We start from the raw sequence: 18245 nt of genomic DNA, 5'->3' as shown, positions 1-18245 counted from the left end.
ATGCCCAACCCTCTTTTCTTTTGCTTCCTTAAACACAGAGGCTGGAAACCTGAAACATTCACTATTTTAGACTCCTCAGTGAGGAATAGTCCTGGGCCAGTTCTTAAAATGTAATTGAAGACACTGGGTGGAGTTTCTGGAAAAATTTTATTAAGGGAAACAGGTGACTGGCATGTACTTTGTCCATAATACAATAATTTTTTTTTTAATTTTATTTATTCATTTTAGAAAGGAAAGAGAGAGACAGAGAGAGAGAAGGGGGAGGAGCAGGAAGCATCAATTCCCATATGTGCCTTGAGCAGGCAAGCCCAGGATTTCGAACCGGCAACCTCAGCATTTCCAGGTCGACGCTTTATCCACTGCGCCACCACAGGTCAGGCCCATAATACAATAATTTTAAAAGATGAAATTAAATTAGACAAGTAGCTTGAACAAAATTACAAAGAGAAATGCACTGAAAAAAAATACAAGCAGTAAAATATTTTCATGAATTAAAATGACAGGCTAAAAATAAAAAAATAAATACTCCCTTAGGAAATACTAATTTCCTACTAGTAATCTTATATTCGTCTTCTTTGTTTTAATGGGTGACTTGTACGCACATCTCCCACTGTGTCCTCTGCAGGCTTTGGCACAGATGAAACCACCTAGTGTAAAAAAGAAAACCAGCAAAACTTAAGTCCTAGAGTACAAGAGAATAAACTGTCAGAGGAGGCGGGGTATAGAGGTTGGCTCAAAAGTAGGTTCACTGGTGTTCATATGGAATAATATATATATATATATATATATATATATATATTCCCCCCCCCCCTTTCTTAAGTGAGAAGTGGGGAGGTAGGGAGGCATAGGGAGACAGACTCCTGCATGGACCCCGACCAGGATTCACTGGGAAAGCCCCCTACAGGGCAATGCTCTGCTCATCTGGGGCCACTGCTCTGTTGCTACAGCAACCGAACTATTTCAGTGTCTGAGGTGAGGCCATGCAGCCATCCTCAGCACCTGGAGCCAAACTGCTCAAACCATTTAGCCACTGCTGTGGGAGGGGAGGAAAGACAGAGAGACAGAGAGAGAAGGGGGACAGGGATGGGTGGAGAAGCAAATGATCACTTCTCCTGTTTGTCCTGATCAGGAATCAAATCCAGGACTTCTACACGCCAGGCCAACACTCTACTGCTGAGCCAACCGGCCAGGGCCAATAATACAATAATTAATAAATACAAGAACAACTGTTTTGCATATCCACAACTATAAACCTATTTTTGCCCCACCATGCATTCTATTTATTGTTTAAGGAAAGGATTAATGATATCAAAGCAAATAAATTTTTCAAATTCAGTTAATTCAACAAGTATAGGAAAACATAAAAAAAACTAAAAATGAAAATAAAATTAATGACCATAGTATAGTTTTCATAAATAATTCCCCATTTAGTGTTAGTTGTACAGTCAAATTGTCTCTTAGAAGTTTTTTTAGCCTGACCAGTGACGGTGCAGTAGATAGAGCATCGGACTGGGACGCGGAGGACCCAGGCCCAAGGTCACTGGCTGAGCGCAGGCTCACTTGGCTTAAGCACTGGCACATCCAGCTTAAGCACAGGCTCACTGGCTTGACTGTGGAATCCTAGATACGACCCCATCGTCTCTGGCTTGAGCCCAAGGTCACTGGCTTGAGGACAGGCTCACTGGCTTGACTGTGGAATCCTAGATACGACCCCATTGTCTCTGGCTTGAGCCCAAAGTTGCTGGCTTGAGCAAGGGGTCACTCCTTGCTGTAGTAGCCCCCCAGTCAAGGCACATATGAGAAAGTAATCAAAGAACTAAGGAGCCGTAATGAAGAACTGATGCTTCTCATCTCCCTCCTTTCCTGTCTGTCCGTCCCTATAAAAAATAAAGTTTTTAAAAAATGATCTTACCTCTTTAAGTTTATTCCGAATTAAATTTGCTGTTGTATTCAGTGAGTCGTCGTGCATATCCACTTTAGGTATGTCTGGTAACTGCGGCCCAATCATAACCTCATCACTGCTGGCACTTGTTTCAAGAAAAGTTCCAAGTTTACGATCATCCTCTCTTCTTCTCTTCCGCTCCTGAAGCTGTGTTGTCCTAGGCATAAACCTGTCAACTGCCTCTGAAGGAGTAATAGCCTTCCGTGCATCAGGGCCGGCCAATGAAGTTCTTAAAGTTTTCGCCTGCATTTTTGGCAAAGAGTCACTGTGGTTACAATACCCCACCGTCTCACCATGGTTTCTACCATCCTGAGAGGAGCTTGATGGTCTGTCCATGTACTCTCCTGATGAACATACACATTTGGAGGAGAAATAGCATAAAGGCAACTCACAAGAATAAGGAAGACAAGGATCTGAGTTTCCAGCAGAAGTGTTCAAAGCAGTTGCACAAAATCCAGATTTCTTTGAATGGAAGTCCTGTCTATAATCTTTTGGGTCTTTATGCTCTGTATCCAGTTTCTTCTTTGTCATGAAATAATCTTTTCAATTTAAAAGGTGAGAGAAAGGGAAACAGAAATGGTTCATTTGTCTTCATCATTCAGAATAGTTTAATTTTAAAAACAAACATTACTTTAAAATATTAACAAATGCTATCCTGAAAATTTTATTTGTTGAGCAGGCAATACACTCACGTTTTGGTTTTTTTTTTAATCAAGTGAGAGGCAGAGAGAGAGACAGACTCCCATATGCGCCCCAACTAGGATACACCCAGCAAACCCTATCTGGGGCTGTTGCTCGGCAACAAAGCTATTCCAAAACCTTAGGCGAGGCCATGGAAACATCCTCAGCACCTGGGGCCAACCTGTTCATTCAAGCCATGGCTGCAGGAGGGGAAGAGAGGGGAAGAGAGAGAAAGAGAGAGGTGGGAGGGGTAGAGAAGCAGATGGTCACTTTTCCTGTGTGCCCTGACCAAGAATCAAACCCGGGACTTCCATACACTGGGCTGACGCTCTACTGCTAAGACAACCAGCCAGGACCCATTCGTGTGGTTTAAAAGCTAAACCGGATAAAAGGTACAGTAGGTCTAGCTACACTTTTTGCTCCCCATATGCCTGGTTTCCACCCTCAATAAGTAACCTCTATTCCTACTTTCTTATTTACCTGTCCAGTACGTTATACTTTTCTTTCCACCTACCCCTTCCTCTCCTGTAATACCCACTTCTCTGCACCTTTACATTTTCCAGTTACTTGTAGATCTTGGAGAATTTGTCCATGCCATTACATACAAAGCTGCTTTTTCTTTTTTTTACAGTTTCAGAGTATTCTACCCTCCTAGTGTATGTAATGCTTAGTTTGTGTTAGTTTTTAAAGGATGCAATATGCTGGGCCCATATTTATTAATTTCCTTTGCCACACACACATACAAGTTTGCATGGAGCTAGTTATTTACATATCCCACAGGTTAAAGTTCAGTGTCTACAAATGACCAGGGACTGTCAACAGCTCTATTGCCATTTTTTCAGATAAGTTTTCCAAGAGTCTTTCTACCTTATTCCTCTTTTCACCACTGCCACATGCCTGTTCCCCAATCAGCCATAAAATCATCATATTCAATAGCTGTGTGGACTCCAACTTTGTCTTTGAAACAAAGAGTGGAAATTTGGTAATCTGGGTATTCAGATTTCAGACGACACGCACTATCCTAATCCACTTCTGACTGCTCTAGTCCTACAATCCATGTGCCAGGTTCCAAGACTGCATTCCAGGCAGCCAGTTTGTGTCTAGGGAAACTCAGGTGGGTATGCAGGGCATCTGGCCAGCTGCTGATCAAAAGTGAAACTTTCCCACATTTAGCAGTTTTAGATTAGCAGATGGTAATTGGTTCTCAAACACTAATTGTTTCTCACTGCCATTAGGTCAAAGCCGTAATTCCTTAACATGGGACACAAAGCCCCTCATGATTCACTTCCTGTCCACTTTTCTAATCTTCTCTCTCACTGAAGCCCCTATGTGTGGTTATCCTGTACTACTCATAGTTCCTTAAGGTACATGATGCAAATTTATTTATCTGGGCCTTTAAACATGCTACCTGGCATACCTTTTCCCTTCTGAGTAATATCTATTTATCCTTCAAAACTCAGGCACCACTCTCATCCTCTGGGAGTCTTCCATGACCCAACATGTCTCTCTTCCCAGCCTAGATTATGTACAGTGCTACAAAGAACCCTGTTGTTTGCAGTTAGTGAATTCTGTGTTCATTTACTTGCCTCTCTTCCCAGTAGACCGAGAGCTCCATGATGCTATACCCAGCAGACTGCCAGACACATAGGTGTTTAGTAACACGCTTTCCTTACCTTTATTTTTAGTAGTTCTTGCTACATAAGCCCTCCTCTCTCGTAATTTTTTTCTAGTTTCTTCAACTGTCTCAAATTCTGGAGCATAGCATACATGAAGCAATCCACCAAAGAAACTCTGTTCATCCATTTTTTTCTTGGCTATCCTAAATAAAAATACATGATAGTATAATGTATTACTCTAGATTTACTTAGGAAGAAAGCTTGACTAGTATACAATGCATTGATCTAAAGCCCTGGTCAGCAAACTGCGGCTTGCGAGCCACATGCGACTCTTTGGCCCCTTGAGTGAGGCTCTTCCACAAAATACCACGTGTAGGCATACCTCAATAAGGAATGTACCTACCTATATAGTTTAAGTTTAAAAAATTAGCCTCTCAAAAGAAATTTCAGCCCTGGCCTGTTTGCTCAGTGGTAGAGCGTCGGCCTGGCATGCGGGAGTCCCGGGTTCGATTCCCGGCCAGGGCACACAGGAGAAGCGCCCATCTGCTTCTCCACCCCTCCCCCTCTCCTTCCTCTCTCTTTCTTCCCCTCCTGCAGCCAAGGCTCCATTGGAGCAAAGTTGGCCCGGGCACTGAGGATGGCTCTGTGGCCTCTGCCTCAGGCGTTAGAATGGCTCTGGTTGCAACAGAGCAACGCCCCAGATGGGCAGAACATCGCCCCCTGGTGGGCATGCCGGGTGGATCCCGGTTGGGTGCATGCGGGAGTCTAACCCGTTTCCAACTTCAGAAAAAAAAAAAAATTTCAATCGTTGTACTATTGATATCAGGCTCTGTTGACTAACAGAGTTTGCCGACCACTGATCTAAAGAGCAAAGTCCAGACCTGTGGTGGCGCAGTGGATGAAGCGTCAACCTGGAAACGCTGAGGTTGCCGGTTCGAAACCCTGGGCTTGCCTGGTCGGGGCACATGTGGGAGTTGATGCTTCCTGCTCCTCCCCCCTTCTCTCTCTCTCTCTCTCTCTCTCTTTCTCTCTAATGAATAAATAAAGAGCGAAGTCCAGCTTTTGCTATGTGTACATTCTACAGTTTTGGAAGTAAAATACTGTGCTTATGGATGGAATTGACCTTTTATTTACTGATTAGAGAGAGGAGAGGGAGAGACAGAGAGACAGAGAAAAAGAAATGCAGGAGTGGAGAAGGAATGGGAAGCATCAACTCATAGTTGCTTCTTGTATGTGCCTTGACCAGGCAAGCACAGGTTTGGAACCGGTGAACTCAGCATTTCAGGTTGACACTTGATCCACTGTGCCACCACAGGTCAGGAATGGCACTGACCTTATTGATTCACTGCATATACATACTTACAGCCTTTCCTTCCCTCTCCCAACAGTGCTACTGGAGTTTAAGCTAAATCATCCACCTGTATTTAGAGTCCCTTTAGCCACCTTAAAATCTAGTTAGTTAGCATTTTCAGCACAGTGTATTCCTATAATGGGATCATTCAACAAATACTTATTAAACATTTGTGACTCATCAGACATTACTACAATAAATATTTAAGTACTTTGGCCCTGTTGGGATAGCTCACTTGGTTAGAGTATTGTCCTACAGCACTGAGGTTGCTGGTTTGATCCCCAGTCAGGGCACGTACAGAAACAGATCTATGTTCCTGTCTCCCTCTCTCTCTCCTTCCTTTCCTCTCTGGCTAAAATCAATAGCTAGAATTTTTTTTTTTTTCTTGAAGCTGGAAACGGGGAGAGACAGTCAGACAGACTCCCGGATGCGCCGGACTGGGATCCACCCGGCGCGCCCACCAGGGGCGACGCTCTGCCCACCAGGGAGCAATGCTCTGCCCCTCTGGGGCGTCGCTCTGCCGCGACCAGAGCCACCCTAGCGCCTGGGGCAGAGGCCAAGGAGCCATCCCCAGCACCCGGGCCATCTTTGCTCCAATGGAGCCTTGGCTGCGGGAGGGGAAGAGAGAGACAGAGAGGAAAGAAGGGGGGAGTGGAGAAGCAAATGGGCGCTTCTCCTATGTGCCCTGGCCGGGAATTGAATCCGGGTCCCCCTGCACACCAGGCCGACGCTCTACCGCTGAGCCAACCGGCCAGGGCCTAGCTAGAAATTTTTTAAAATATATTTAAGTACTTCTATGTCCAGGGATAGTAAGAAATACTGAGACTTTACCATGTGCCAGGGAGTGTCCTAAGTGTTTCACTTGAATTAACACTTCACAACAACCCTATGATGAATGTGAGGCCCAGGAGATTTATAACTTGGCCATGCTCACATTGGTTACTGGAGCTAGGATTCAAATGCCAATGTCAAACTCTAAGGCCTGTGGTACTAGGTGCTGTGGGATATACCAAAACTCTAGAAAATATCCTTCCCTAACCATGAGGAGCTGGCAAGTCGGTTAGGGAAGTGAGATTACATATGAAAGAGCAACCTGGAAAAGACACCGAGCCATAAAATAAGTTCTTCATGGCAAACTAGTGCTATTTGTGGCACAGAAAAGAACTGTAATAACCAGGGAAGGATGAGTCTTGGAACAAATCAGTAAGAGTCACATAAAAATAGATAAGGCATTTCACATTTCTGCCTTTTTTGGAGCAGAGTTGATGTTATACAGAATATTGGAAGAGAGAGGGTCAATTCACATAGATTCATAACAATAACAACCTCACTAGCCAATGTTTACTGTATTCTGAACAGGAGGTACTCTGCTAAGCCCTTTACCTGGATTACCTCATTTCATCCTCACACAACCTCAGTAAGCAGTTCCCTTTACTATATGGGTTTTACAGAACAGGAAAAACAGGCTTAATATGGTTTAATAATTTGTCCCAGGTCATCATGTTATTAAGCAGTAAATCTGGAAAACTTATTCTAAACCCAATTTTTAATCTACCACCCCACATTAACAAAACTGTCAAGCATGGAAATGATATGATGGAAAGTGTTTTGGTAAGTCTAACATTTAAAAAGACTAGAGGAGCCCTGGCTGGATAGTTCGGTTGGTTAGAGCATTGTCCCAATGTGCCAAGGTTGTGGGTTCAATCCCCAGTCAGGGCACACACATAAATAGATCTATGGTTCTGTCTCTTTCTTCCTCCCTCCCTGAAATCAATAAATAAAATTCTTTTTAAAAATTAAAAATAAAAAGACTGGAGGAAGACAAGAGTTACATACCTAGCACCTGAGGCGAGGCCATGGAGCCCTATTAGGTTATTGGGTAATTTAGGTATGAATGAGGGAAACCTGGGGCCAAAATAGCAATGAGAATGGGGGAATAAGACACTGCTTAAATTGCACATTACCTTGCACTTTGTAAATTCACAAATTTAATAAGATAGACTTCTGTAAAGTCTTCTGCTGGGTATTCATCTAGAGCATTATACTGTTCAATTGCACCATACAGAGCAAACCGCTCAACCAATTCCTTCATCGCTCCCACTGCAGGAACTCCTTGTATTAATAAGTATCGAGATTCCAAGTTAATTGTATATACCTAAAAGAAATGCAAACAAGTTAAATGTATTCCACAAATAAGCCTAAGACAAATCTGCTTTTAAAAAGCTTGGAAAACAGCCTGACCTGTGGTGGCGCAGTGGATAAAGCGTCGACCTGGAATGCTGAGGTCACCAGTTCAAAACCCTGGGCTTGCCTGGTCAAGGCACATATGGGAGTTGATGCTTCTTGCTCCTCCCCCCTTTCTTTCTTTCTCTCTCTCTCTCTCTCTCTCTCTCTCTCTCTCCCTCCCTCCTCTAAAATGAATAAATTAAAAAATAAATAAATAAAAAGCTTGGAAAACATATATTCTTCAGTCAGTCTACAGAAAACAGAAAATCAACTTTGCCCTTCTCTCTGATAATTCACCCCATGGGAATTCACCTCACTAAAGCATTAGACTAACTTCAATTCACATGTTTTCCAGAGGCTGGCTCGGTAAAAGTTTTTGGTAAGAGTTAAATACTGAGTGCTTACTACGGGCCAAGCGGTACCGTAAACACGGAAGCTACAATGATGAGATGCCCATCTTCAACCAGTGCTGGATCTGACCATAGCCTTTCAAGCCTTGGCATGAGCAGCTAAGAACTCACAAAAACTACGGAGGAACACAAATGAAACCAAAATCACTTTACCCTGACAGCACGAGGCCGTCGCCCCTCCCGATACTTGGCCCGCGTGTCGCATACAGCTCTCTGGACGTGGTGATCAAATACCGCGCCCAAATCTCCGCCACTAGACGCCATCTTCCCGGCTTTGCCCCTCGCAGAAAAGGCAATATCCGGGGGTTGTACCACTGTTTATCCAATAAGAGAGAGGGGTGGGTCAGGGCGTGTCGGGATTGGCTGGAGAATCGACAGCGTCGGCCATCGTTTCCTGTGAACGAGGATTCGGTGAACGACGTGCCGCCCCCCAGCGGCGCGGCGGAGAGGCGCGGAGAGAGCGAGAAGGCTTGCATGCCCAGCCCCCTACAAGTGGTGAGACGTGCCACGGGGAGGAGCAGGGGCGGGGCGCGGGGCGGATCCGGTTCTTTAGCTCGGACGCCCGGCGGCCCGGGTTTGCTGGGTGGCACCTTCGGGGGCCGCGTCGTTAGGCCATGTGGGGCAGTGAACAGCCGGTGGGTGCGGGGGAAGATGGGGCGGCTGTGACTGTGGTCTTCACTAACGCTCGCAACTGCTTTCTTCACTTGCCGCGGCGCCTGGCGTCCCAGCTGCACCTGCTGCAGGTAACGCGCCGGCGCCCTACCGAGGCCCCTCGCCCGGGCGCGGGACACCTGGTCGGCGGTGTGGGGTCGGGCGGGCCGAGGCCTTCCGGGGGCGCGAAGGCCCCTCGAGGGCAGGGCGGGCCGGCGGCCTCCGCAGCCCGCACCACGTCTGCAGCCGCCCCGGCCTTTAAGCTCACTGGCCTTATTCCAGCGTCTTTCACTCGGTGAAACTGGGCTTTCTGGTTTTGCGCCCAAATATTACCCACTCCATGTTGGAAAGCTCTTGAGAAGTCGTTTCTCTTGTTGCTGTTTGTGTTTGTTTTTTAAAAATGCTTTCCCGGCCTGACCTGTGGTGGCGCAGTGGATAAAGCGTCGACCTGGAAATGCTGAGGTTGCCGGTTCAAAACCCTGGGCTTGCCCGGTCAAGGCACATATGGGAGTTGAAACTTCCTGCTCCTCCCCCCTTCGCTCTCTCTCTCTCTCTCTCTCCCCTCTAAAATGAATAAATAAATAAAAATAATTTAAAAAAAAAAAAAAAAAAAAAAAAAAAAATGCTTTCCCGCCAGCGACTGGAAGGTACTGGCGCGGCTGTGGTCCCGGACTCTGGAAGGAGGGGCCGACTCGGTTGGTTTGCTGAGAATCTGGGGGTTACCCAGGACTGAGCGCCGAGTCGTACGAGCGCAATAGGTTAAGAACATGAAGGTTCTTCCCTGGGTCGCTGGCGCTGGCTGGGACACCCCCGAGGTGTGCCGGGAATGTGCCGTGGGTGATGCATACTTGGACGTGTGTCGATAAGAGTACGTATTTGAACCAGTGTTGTCAATTGCTCTTCTAGAGGTTGTGATTGTGGTTCATGGCTCTAACCATTGGCAGATACAACATCCGTATTTTCCTAATTAGACAGAGGCTCCTGATCTCCGAGTCTGAGTGTGCTTAGGGGGGGTAAAAGGCTGGAATACAGGCATACCTTATTATTGCAGTTCCAGGCCACTGCAATAAAACGGGCACGGCCATAAAGCCAGTGCTAATCTTGCTGCTTGTGGAGGGTCTTGCTTTCAACTTGTAAAAACTCAACATCTGTGGAGCGCAATAAAACGAAGCCTGATACAAGAAGATACACCTGGATTTGAAATCCCCGAAAGTCCTGGGTGCGGGGTAGCCACCAGCTGGCTAATCCGTGCCGAAAATATTTGTTTGCTATAATTTCAAGTATCCCACCTTTCCGCTTTAGCTATTTCTCGGTATCTGTATTTCTAGATTATTTCCCTCTACCATCTTTCAAAGAATACCAAGTTCAGATCTGTCCGTTATTTATTTTACCAGAAAGCAATCTATCCGCCCTGTTGAGCTTCATTCACGGCTAGAAAAGAGTTAGTTGCTATCACCAAGTCTTAGGTAGACCCTGCCTTGTGCTCTCAGCTTTGATAGAGATTTTCAGCGTGGTTTCAATCCCCACCTGATAACTTTATGGGAATACTTCCTTATAGTGACTCTAATAATTTGATCCTAAAATGTGAGTACTGTGTTACATCCATCATTATATAAGAATTTAGCGGTCTTGATCTTTGTTTTAAATGTTGAGCCCTGGCCGGATAGCTAGGTTGGTTGGAGCATCATCCTGAAGCACAGAGGTTCCCGGTTCGATCCCTGGTCAGGGCACATGTGGGAACAGATCAGTGTTCCCGTCTCACTTTCTCCCTCCCTCCCTTCCTCTCGCTAAAAGCAGTAAATTTTTAAAAAATTATTTTTGTGTGAGCCCTTAATAAGTATTCATAAGCATTCATGGGCAGGGTCCGGAGCACCCAGCCTAGCCTTTCTGGTCCTCCACCTCTTCCCGTGGGGTGGATACCTTTACCCTTCTCTCATCTAAGCTCCAAGGGCTCTTTTCTGCATCCATAACTTGTTTCCTGAGTCCATTTCTTCTCTGGCTCACTTCTACATCTGTGACTTTCTAAATAAACTTTCTGTTATAGCTTAAAAAAAAATTTGTGGATATCTTTTTGACACTTAAATCTCTTCAACCTTAAAACAGATTGTTTCTGTCTAGCCTATATCAGCAGAATAGGCCAGCTTTTCTTCCCAGTTATAAAAGTAATATATAATATATAGAAAATTTGGAAAGCATGGAAAATTGTAATCAAGAAAGTAAAAATTACCCATAATCCCAATACCCAGGGATAACCAATGTTAAGTTTTAGTCAAATCTTCCAGTTTTGTTTCTAATCTCTAATTTTTCTTAACACAAATGAACACAAACTTTTGTCTTGTTTTCCTATAGTGTTAACTGTTTTATTTTGTTAAAAGATGATCATTTTTTGTGGTTAAATAGTACTCTGTCATAAATTTGCCATTATCTGTTTACTGTGATTGAACATTTATATTGTATTCAACTTTTAGACATGAAAAGTGATACTATATATTTTAATAAAAATAGCACATCTTTGTTTTCTTTTGTTTTTTATTTTTTTTAATTTTTTTAATTTTTTTTGTATTTTTCTGAAGCTGGAAACAGGGAGGCAGTCAGACAGACTCCCGCATGCGACCGGGATCCACCCGGCACGCCCACCAGGGGCCACGCTCTGCCCACCAGGGGACGATGCTCTGCCCATCCCGGGCGTCGCTCTGTCGCGACCAGAGCCACTCTAGCGCCTGGGGCAGAGGCCAAGGAGCCATCCCCAGCGCCCAGGCCATCTTTGCTCCAATGGAGCCTCGGCTGTGGGAGGAGAAGAGAGAGACAGAGAGGAAGGAGAGGGAGAGGAGTGGAGAAGCAGATGGGCACTTCTCCTGTGTGCCCTGGCTGGGAATCGAACCCGGGGCTTCCGCACGCCAGGCCGATGCTCTACCACTGAGCCAACTGGCCAGGGCCACATCTTTGTTTTAACACTTTTTATTTCTGGTTAGGATAGGTTCCCAAATTATTGGAGTAAATGGCATAGGTAATTATTAAAACAGAAAGTCATGAGTTGGGAATTAATAGGTTGAATTCTTTTATTTGGGCTGAAGCATTGAGTACATAATACAGATAATGCTGTAATGGGGAGGTTAGAACAGTGGTTTTCCAGTCTGTGTCAGACTTACCTTGACACTTTTAAAAATACAGATGTTCATGCTTAACCTGGCAGGGGAGATACCATGATCATGAGGTGGTTTTCCCAAAGTGAGGCCCACCCATTGCAGTCCAGGTGGGCTGACCCTGCATTTTCCCTGAATATGGGAAACAATATAATTTGTGGTAGTGAGGGATTGCGTTCCCCTGTTTTAAAAATAGTGCAGATGTTCTGGTTCTTCCTCAGAGCTACTGAATCAAAACCTTGGGGGCTGGGCATCTCTAATATAAAAAATTTTTATTGACTATATTGGGGTCATATTGGTTAATAAAAACACACAGGTTTAAGGTGTACAATTCTGTACCATATCATCTGTATATCGCACTGTGTTCACCACTCTCAAGTCAAGTTAGCTCCATCACCATCCATCCCTCCTCCCCCCTCCTCCCCCTCCCTCCCAAGCTACTTGCATGCACAAATGAGCTGAGACCCACTGTGGTAGAATCATAAACTGTTGATGGTGAAAGGGACCTTTGGTACCTATGGGTGGGCCTCAGAGGTATTAGGGTTCAGTTCCAGACCCCTGCAGTAAAGCGAGTTTAGCAATAAAACAAGTCATCATCTTTTGCTGGTGGAGGGTCTTGCCTTTAATTTGTAAAAATAAATAAATAAATAAAGAAAGAAAGAAAGAAAGAAAGAAAGAAAGAAAGAAAGAAAGGCAACACCTGTGAAGCACAATAAAGCTAAATGCAATAGAACAAGTTATGCCTATAGGTTATTTCTGCACGTGTGCACATAAGGAAACTGGCGCTCCTAGGCCAGTGCCATTCCCATGCAGTGAAGGTGCCTTGTCTCTGACTTACTCTGCGTCGTCCAGACAAGCTTCTTCCCATTTCTGTACGTTTTCCAGCATCCCATGCCTTTAACAGCTGAGCCTCATCCTACCTCCTCCACATAGCTCTCAAATTCTCTGTTGCCTACATTTGTCGTCTTTTCAAAACTTCATACCTGTGTTTATATGACACACTCACTTGTTACACTCTTTTCTGTGTTTCAAGTATTGTCTTTTGTTTATCCAAGACCTTGTTTCAGGACTAGGTATGCAGTAGTTTTAACTCACAATTTCTTAATCTTAGCACTGTTGGCATTTTAAACTGGATAAGTTTTTGCTGTGGGGGGCTGTCCTGGGAATTAGAGGGTACTTAGCAACATCCCTGGCCTTTATCCACTAGGTGCCAGTAGCACCCTTACTCCCAAGGGTAACAACCAAAAATATCCCCGGACATTTTGTACTGTGGGACAAAATCACCTCCAACTGAGAACAGTTCCTTTATCTCACTTACTTTGTACTCTGGGCTCAAGACTTGCTATGACTGATGAAATGGGGGAAAAGATTCATAGCCACATTAAATGCAAACAGACGACCCTAAATTGCCTCCCAGAAGTAGTAAGGTACAGATTTGTCATTTCCTTTGGTTCAGCCAGAGATGACCCAGGCCTGGGGCCTGGCCAGTCCTGAGGCATTGCAACCAATGGTTTCACCTAGACTTGGCCAGAGGCCGGCAGTCGGCCATCTGTTAATTAGATTGAACTGGAAATGGGACTCCTTCCTCTCCAGTCCTCTCCTTCCCTACCTGAGTGCTCAGGGGCTCTGTGGTTCAAGTGAAGAACCTTTTGACATAAAAATAAACTTAAAACATTAGTCTGCAAAGTTTGCTAAATTCAGCTGAATATATAGGATGACTTACGGAGCTGGTTACTATATTTTGACTAAATGAATAATTGCAGTATTTTTCCTGTTTAATAAAATTGATTTTCCTCTTTTTCTGTGAGTTGGTGGAATTCTCCTTTTTGACATTTCAGGGTATATTTTACATTTCCTTATATAAGATTTGCTTCATATGAAATAAGGGAATTGATCTGGATTATATGTCACTTACTCTGACAAAACCTTTGATGACAACCCATAGAAAGCATTTGGGGGACTGATCAACTTCACTCTTGTAACCTCAGCTCCCACGGTGACAGCTGACATAGGAACTTAGGACTTTTGACTCCAGCTCTGGGGATCTTTTTGTGTGGTCACCCTGTACATAGTGGAAAGCTTTCTGTCAGCAGAGCCCGTGGACTGTCCTGGAAAGAACTGTAAAAACAAATTACACAACTAAGTGATACACTGTTTTCTTTATACAAAGTTTTTTTTTTGTTTTTTTAAATAAGATTTTATTTATTCATTATAGAGAGGGGGGAGAGAGAGAGAGAGAGAGAGAGAGAGAGAGAAAGGGGGAGGAGCAGGAAGCATCAACTCCCATATGTGCCTTGACCAGGCAAGCCCAGGGTTTCGAACCGGCAACCTCAGCGTTTCCAGATTGACGCTTTATCCACTGCGCCACCACAGGTCAGGCTATACAAAGTTTTAATAACATGGTCAATTTAAAGTAGGTTATATGGCCTCAGAAGTGGCTCCAGTATCCTTAGATATTCAGTCATTTAAAGAAACACAATAGATCCCTAGCCAGGTAGCTCAGTTGGTTACAGCATTGTCCTGAGACACCAAGGTTGCAGGTTGGATCCATGGTCAAGGCACTTACTATTATATTAATCAACCAATGAATACATAGATGGGTGGAACAACAAATCAATGTTTCTCTCTCTCCCCCCCCTTCTTCTCTCACTAAAATCAATCAATAAAAGAAAGAAACAAGCATTTTGAGGTGGTAAAATATGATATAGATCAGGGGTAGTCAACCTTTTTATACCTACCGCACACTTTTGTATCTCTGTTAGTAGTAACATTTTCTAACTGCCCACCGGTTCCACAGTAATGGTGATTTATAAAGTAGGGAAGTAACTTTACTTTATAAAATTTATAAAGCAGAGTTACAGCAAGTTAAAGCATATAATAATAATTATTGGCCCTGGCCGGTTGGCTCAGTGGTAGAGCGTCGGCCTGGCGTGCAGAAGTCCTGGGTTCGATTCCCGGCCAGGGCACACAGTAGAAGCTCCCATCTGCTTCTCCACCCCTCCCCCTCTCCTTCCTCTCTGTCTCTCTCTTCCCCTCCCGCGGCCGAGGCTCCATTGGAGCAAAGATGGCTCGGGTGCTGGGGATGGCTCCTTGGCCTCTGCCCCAGGCGCTAGAGTGGCTCTGGTCGCAACAGAGCAATGCCCCGGAGGGGCGGAGCATCGCCCCATGGTGGGCAGAGCGTCGCCCCCTGGTGGGCATGCCGGGTGGATCCTGGTCAGGCGCATGCGGGAGTCTGTCTGACTGTCTCTCCCCGTTTCCAGCTTCAGAAAAATACAAAAAAAAAAAAAAAAAAATTACCAAGTCCTTTATGTTGGATTTTTGCTAAGTTTGGCAGAATAAATCTTTTTTTTTTTTTTCCCACAGAGAGAGTCAGAGAGAGGGATAGACAGGGACAGACAGGAACAGAGAGATGAGAAGCATCAATCGTTAGTTTTTCACTGCGCATTGCAACACCTTAATTGTTCATTGATTGCTTTCTCATACGTGCCTTGACTGCGGGCCTTCAGCAGACCGAGTAACCCCTTGCTCAAGCCAGCGACCTTGGGCTCAAGCTGGTGAGCTTTTACTCTAACCAGATGAGCCCTTGCTCAGGCTGGCGACCTCGAGGTCTCAAACATGACTCTTCCGCATCCCAGTCCAACGCTCTATCTGCTGCACCATCGCCCAGTCAGGCCAGAATAAATCTTTATAAAACAACTTACTATAGTTAAATCTGTCTTTTTATTTATACTTTGGTTGCTCTGCTACTGCCCACCATGAAAGCTGGAACACCCACTAGTGGACAGTAGGAACCAGGTTGACTACCACTGATATAGATGAATGGATTTATTTAATAATTTAAATATAACCAATTTTTAAAAATGATCTGGATATGAAAATGCTTATGGTGCATTGTTAAGTGGAGAATAAAGGATACTAAATCATGACTGTATAATATATAACTGAAAATTAACTTGTTACCAGAGGGGAAGGAGGGAGGGGAAGATGAAGAAGATTAAGAGGTCACATATATGATGTGACCAAAGTAGACTAGACTTTGAGTGGAGAGCACACAATGGAGTATGCAGATGTTATAAAGTTATACACCTGAAATTTTTTTTTTCCTATTTTTCAGAAGCTGGAAACAGGGAGGCAGTCAGACAGACTCCTGCATGCGCCTGGCTGGGATCCACCTGGCATACCCACCAGGGGGCGATGCTCCACCCATCTGGGGCATTGCTCTGTTGCAACCAGAGCCATTCTAGCACCTGAGGCAGAGGCCATAGAGCCATCCTCAGCGCCCAGGCCAACTTTGCTCCAGTGGAGCCTTGGCTGCGGGAGGAGAAAGAGAGAGACAGAGAGGAAGGAGAGGGGGAGGGGTGGAGAAGCAGATGGGCACTTCTCCTGTGTGCCCTGGCCGGGAATCGAACCTGGGACTCCTGCACGCCAGGCTGATGCTCTACCACTGAGCCAACCGGCCAGGGCCAGTACTGTTATATTGTTAATGATCATGATGTGTTTCTAGTTATTGACTCATACTTTACTAAAACAGTAAATTTATAGCTTATTTAATAATTTCCCTATTGATTGACACTTAAGCCAGTCCTGAGTTTTTATTTTTATAGAAGGTACTGCAGAGATCTGTTTTGCTGTAGGCTTTTTCTTCTTTGAATCATTAATTCAGAATATACTTATATACAGAATATCATACACACACACATGTATCAAGGCTATTATATAAGTTCATTGACTATTTATTGCCATTTTGAATTCGGGTTGAATCAATTTATAATGCCATCATAGAAATGGAAGTGTATTGGTTTCACCCATAGTATCACCAGTGTTGATTGTTGGAAATGATTATAGCTTTTTAAATGCAATGATAGGTGGATAACAGAGCAATCAACTATCTGTAGAACTCTTTTTGTGTTTATGTATTGCAGTAATAGTTTTATCATTTATGTAACTTCAGAAAAGCATGTTAAAAACCTTCACAACCTTTCTCCCCCGTTTTTTATTTCTTAAATAAATAGAATCAAGCTATAGTAGTCGCCTGGGGTGAGCAGCTGGCATTCGTGAGCTGGGTGGAAGGCAGGCATTTTAGTGATCAAGGTGAAAATGTGGCTGAAATTAACAGACAAGTTGGTCAGAAACTTGGACTCTCAAGTGGAGAACAGGTAAGCACAAAATGTGATGACAATGACATTCTTCTAACAACATGTAAAATAGCAATGGAGATAAAATTTAAAGTTTAGTTTTGTGGGGTTTTTTTAAGAAGGAGAGATGACACCTAACTTGTTTGCTACTATAATTAGTCCAGGATGTTCAAGTTGACTACATATACCATTGCTAAGTTATTATGCACTATGTGCTCTGTTAAGTTATTATCTTGTAGTCCACCATGCTCTCTAGTTGGCTTTTGTATTGTTTTACTCACTTCCCAGGTTCCCTAATTTTGTTGTTGTGCGATTATTATTATTATTTCTGAAGTGAGAAGCGGGGAGGCAGAGACAGACTCCGCATGTACCTGATGGGGATCCACCCACCATGTCCACCAAGGGGCAATACTCTGCCCATCTGGGCTGTTGCTCCACTGCAACTGGAGCCATTCTAGCATCTGAGGCAGAGGCCATGGAGCCATCCTCAGTGCCTAGGCCAACTTTCCTCCAATGGAGCCTTGGCTGTGGAAGGGAAAGAGAGAGAATGAGAGAAAGGAGAGGGGGAAGGGTGGAGAAGTAGATGGGTGCCTCTCCTGTGTGCCCTGGTTGGGAATTGAACCTGGTACTTCCACATGCCGGGCCGATGCTTTACTGCTGAGCCAGCTGGCCAGGGCTACAATTATTTTTGCTTTATCAATTAGTTCATCTTACTTTCTATTATTGAACTTTGTTTTATTTGTTTCTGACAAATTTTCTAACCTTCCAGAGTTATAGTTGACTTTTTAAAATCCTGTAAAAGAGTGTTATTATTTTTCCATTTTTATCTTGCCTATAATTTTTTTTTTTTTTTTTTTTTTCTGAAGTTGGAAATGGGGGAGGCAGTCAGACAGACTCCCGGATGTGCCCGACCTGTATCCACCCGGCATGCCCACCAGGGGGCGATGTTCTGCCCATCTGGGGCATTGCTCTGTTGCAACTGGAGCCATTCTGGCGCCTGTGGCAGAGGCTATGGAGCCATCCTCAGCGCCTGGGCTGGCTGCGGGAGGGGAAGAGAGGGACAGAGAGGAAGGAGAGAGGGGGAGGGTGG

General features: G+C 44.5%; 2 protein-coding genes and 1 pseudogene across 7 annotated transcripts in view; 2 read left to right on the top strand and 1 right to left on the bottom strand.

Annotated features, from left to right (window-relative positions):
- Positions 1 to 140: 140 nt before the first annotated feature.
- Positions 141 to 8505, bottom strand: RBM48 (RNA binding motif protein 48). 3 transcript variants are annotated; one of them, XM_066239959.1, is made up of 6 exons: positions 8380 to 8500; positions 7832 to 7901; positions 7555 to 7745; positions 4297 to 4442; positions 1913 to 2481; positions 141 to 647 (listed from the first exon to the last, which is right to left on the bottom strand). In XM_066239959.1, exons 3-6 carry the CDS (start codon positions 7680 to 7682, stop codon positions 561 to 563), a joined length of 930 nt encoding a protein of 309 aa, XP_066096056.1. In that variant the 5' UTR covers positions 7683 to 7745; positions 7832 to 7901; positions 8380 to 8500; the 3' UTR covers positions 141 to 560. The 3 variants fall into 3 exon arrangements, with proteins under 3 accessions (XP_066096056.1, XP_066096057.1, XP_066096055.1); XM_066239958.1 differs by lacking the exon at positions 7832 to 7901 and having other exon boundaries at positions 147 to 647; positions 8380 to 8505; XM_066239960.1 differs by lacking the exons at positions 4297 to 4442; positions 7832 to 7901; positions 8380 to 8500 and having other exon boundaries at positions 143 to 647; positions 7555 to 7686.
- A 160-nt stretch (positions 8506 to 8665) lies between these two features.
- The window catches only part of PEX1 (peroxisomal biogenesis factor 1), a 62848-nt gene continuing 53268 nt past the window's right edge, over positions 8666 to 18245 (top strand). For 3 of the 4 annotated variants that reach the window (XM_066238746.1, XM_066238745.1, XM_066238750.1), the window contains exons 1-2: positions 8765 to 8969; positions 17033 to 17176. In XM_066238746.1, coding sequence (XP_066094843.1) covers positions 8841 to 8969; positions 17033 to 17176 — 273 coding nt within the window. In that variant the 5' untranslated portion in view covers positions 8765 to 8840. Of the gene's footprint in view, positions 8722 to 8764; positions 8970 to 17032; positions 17177 to 18245 lie in introns of those variants that run through there. The other variant, XM_066238749.1, reaches the window with a different exon arrangement.
- On the top strand, positions 12055 to 12204 carry LOC136311273 (U1 spliceosomal RNA; annotated as a pseudogene).

Source organism: Saccopteryx bilineata, chromosome 7 (assembly GCF_036850765.1).
Source record: "Saccopteryx bilineata isolate mSacBil1 chromosome 7, mSacBil1_pri_phased_curated, whole genome shotgun sequence".
In the NCBI taxonomy this organism is placed as follows: domain Eukaryota; kingdom Metazoa; phylum Chordata; class Mammalia; order Chiroptera; family Emballonuridae; genus Saccopteryx; species Saccopteryx bilineata.
The sequence above is the reverse complement of the archived record's forward strand: the minus strand, read 5'-3'. Positions and strand labels throughout refer to the sequence as shown.

Bases quoted from the DNA above. Each gene is read 5' to 3' on its own strand.
- RBM48 (XM_066239958.1), bottom strand. From the start codon at position 8,490: ATGGCGTCTAGTGGCGGAGATTTGGGCGCGGTATTTGATCACCACGTC. The intron at 4,443-7,554 runs GTAATGTGCAAT...ATTTTTATTTAG, and splicing joins GTGAATTTACAAAGTGCAAG to GATAGCCAAGAAAAAAATGG. The intron at 648-1,912 runs GTAAGATCATTT...TTTTTACACTAG, and splicing joins TTCGGAATAAACTTAAAGAG to GTGGTTTCATCTGTGCCAAA.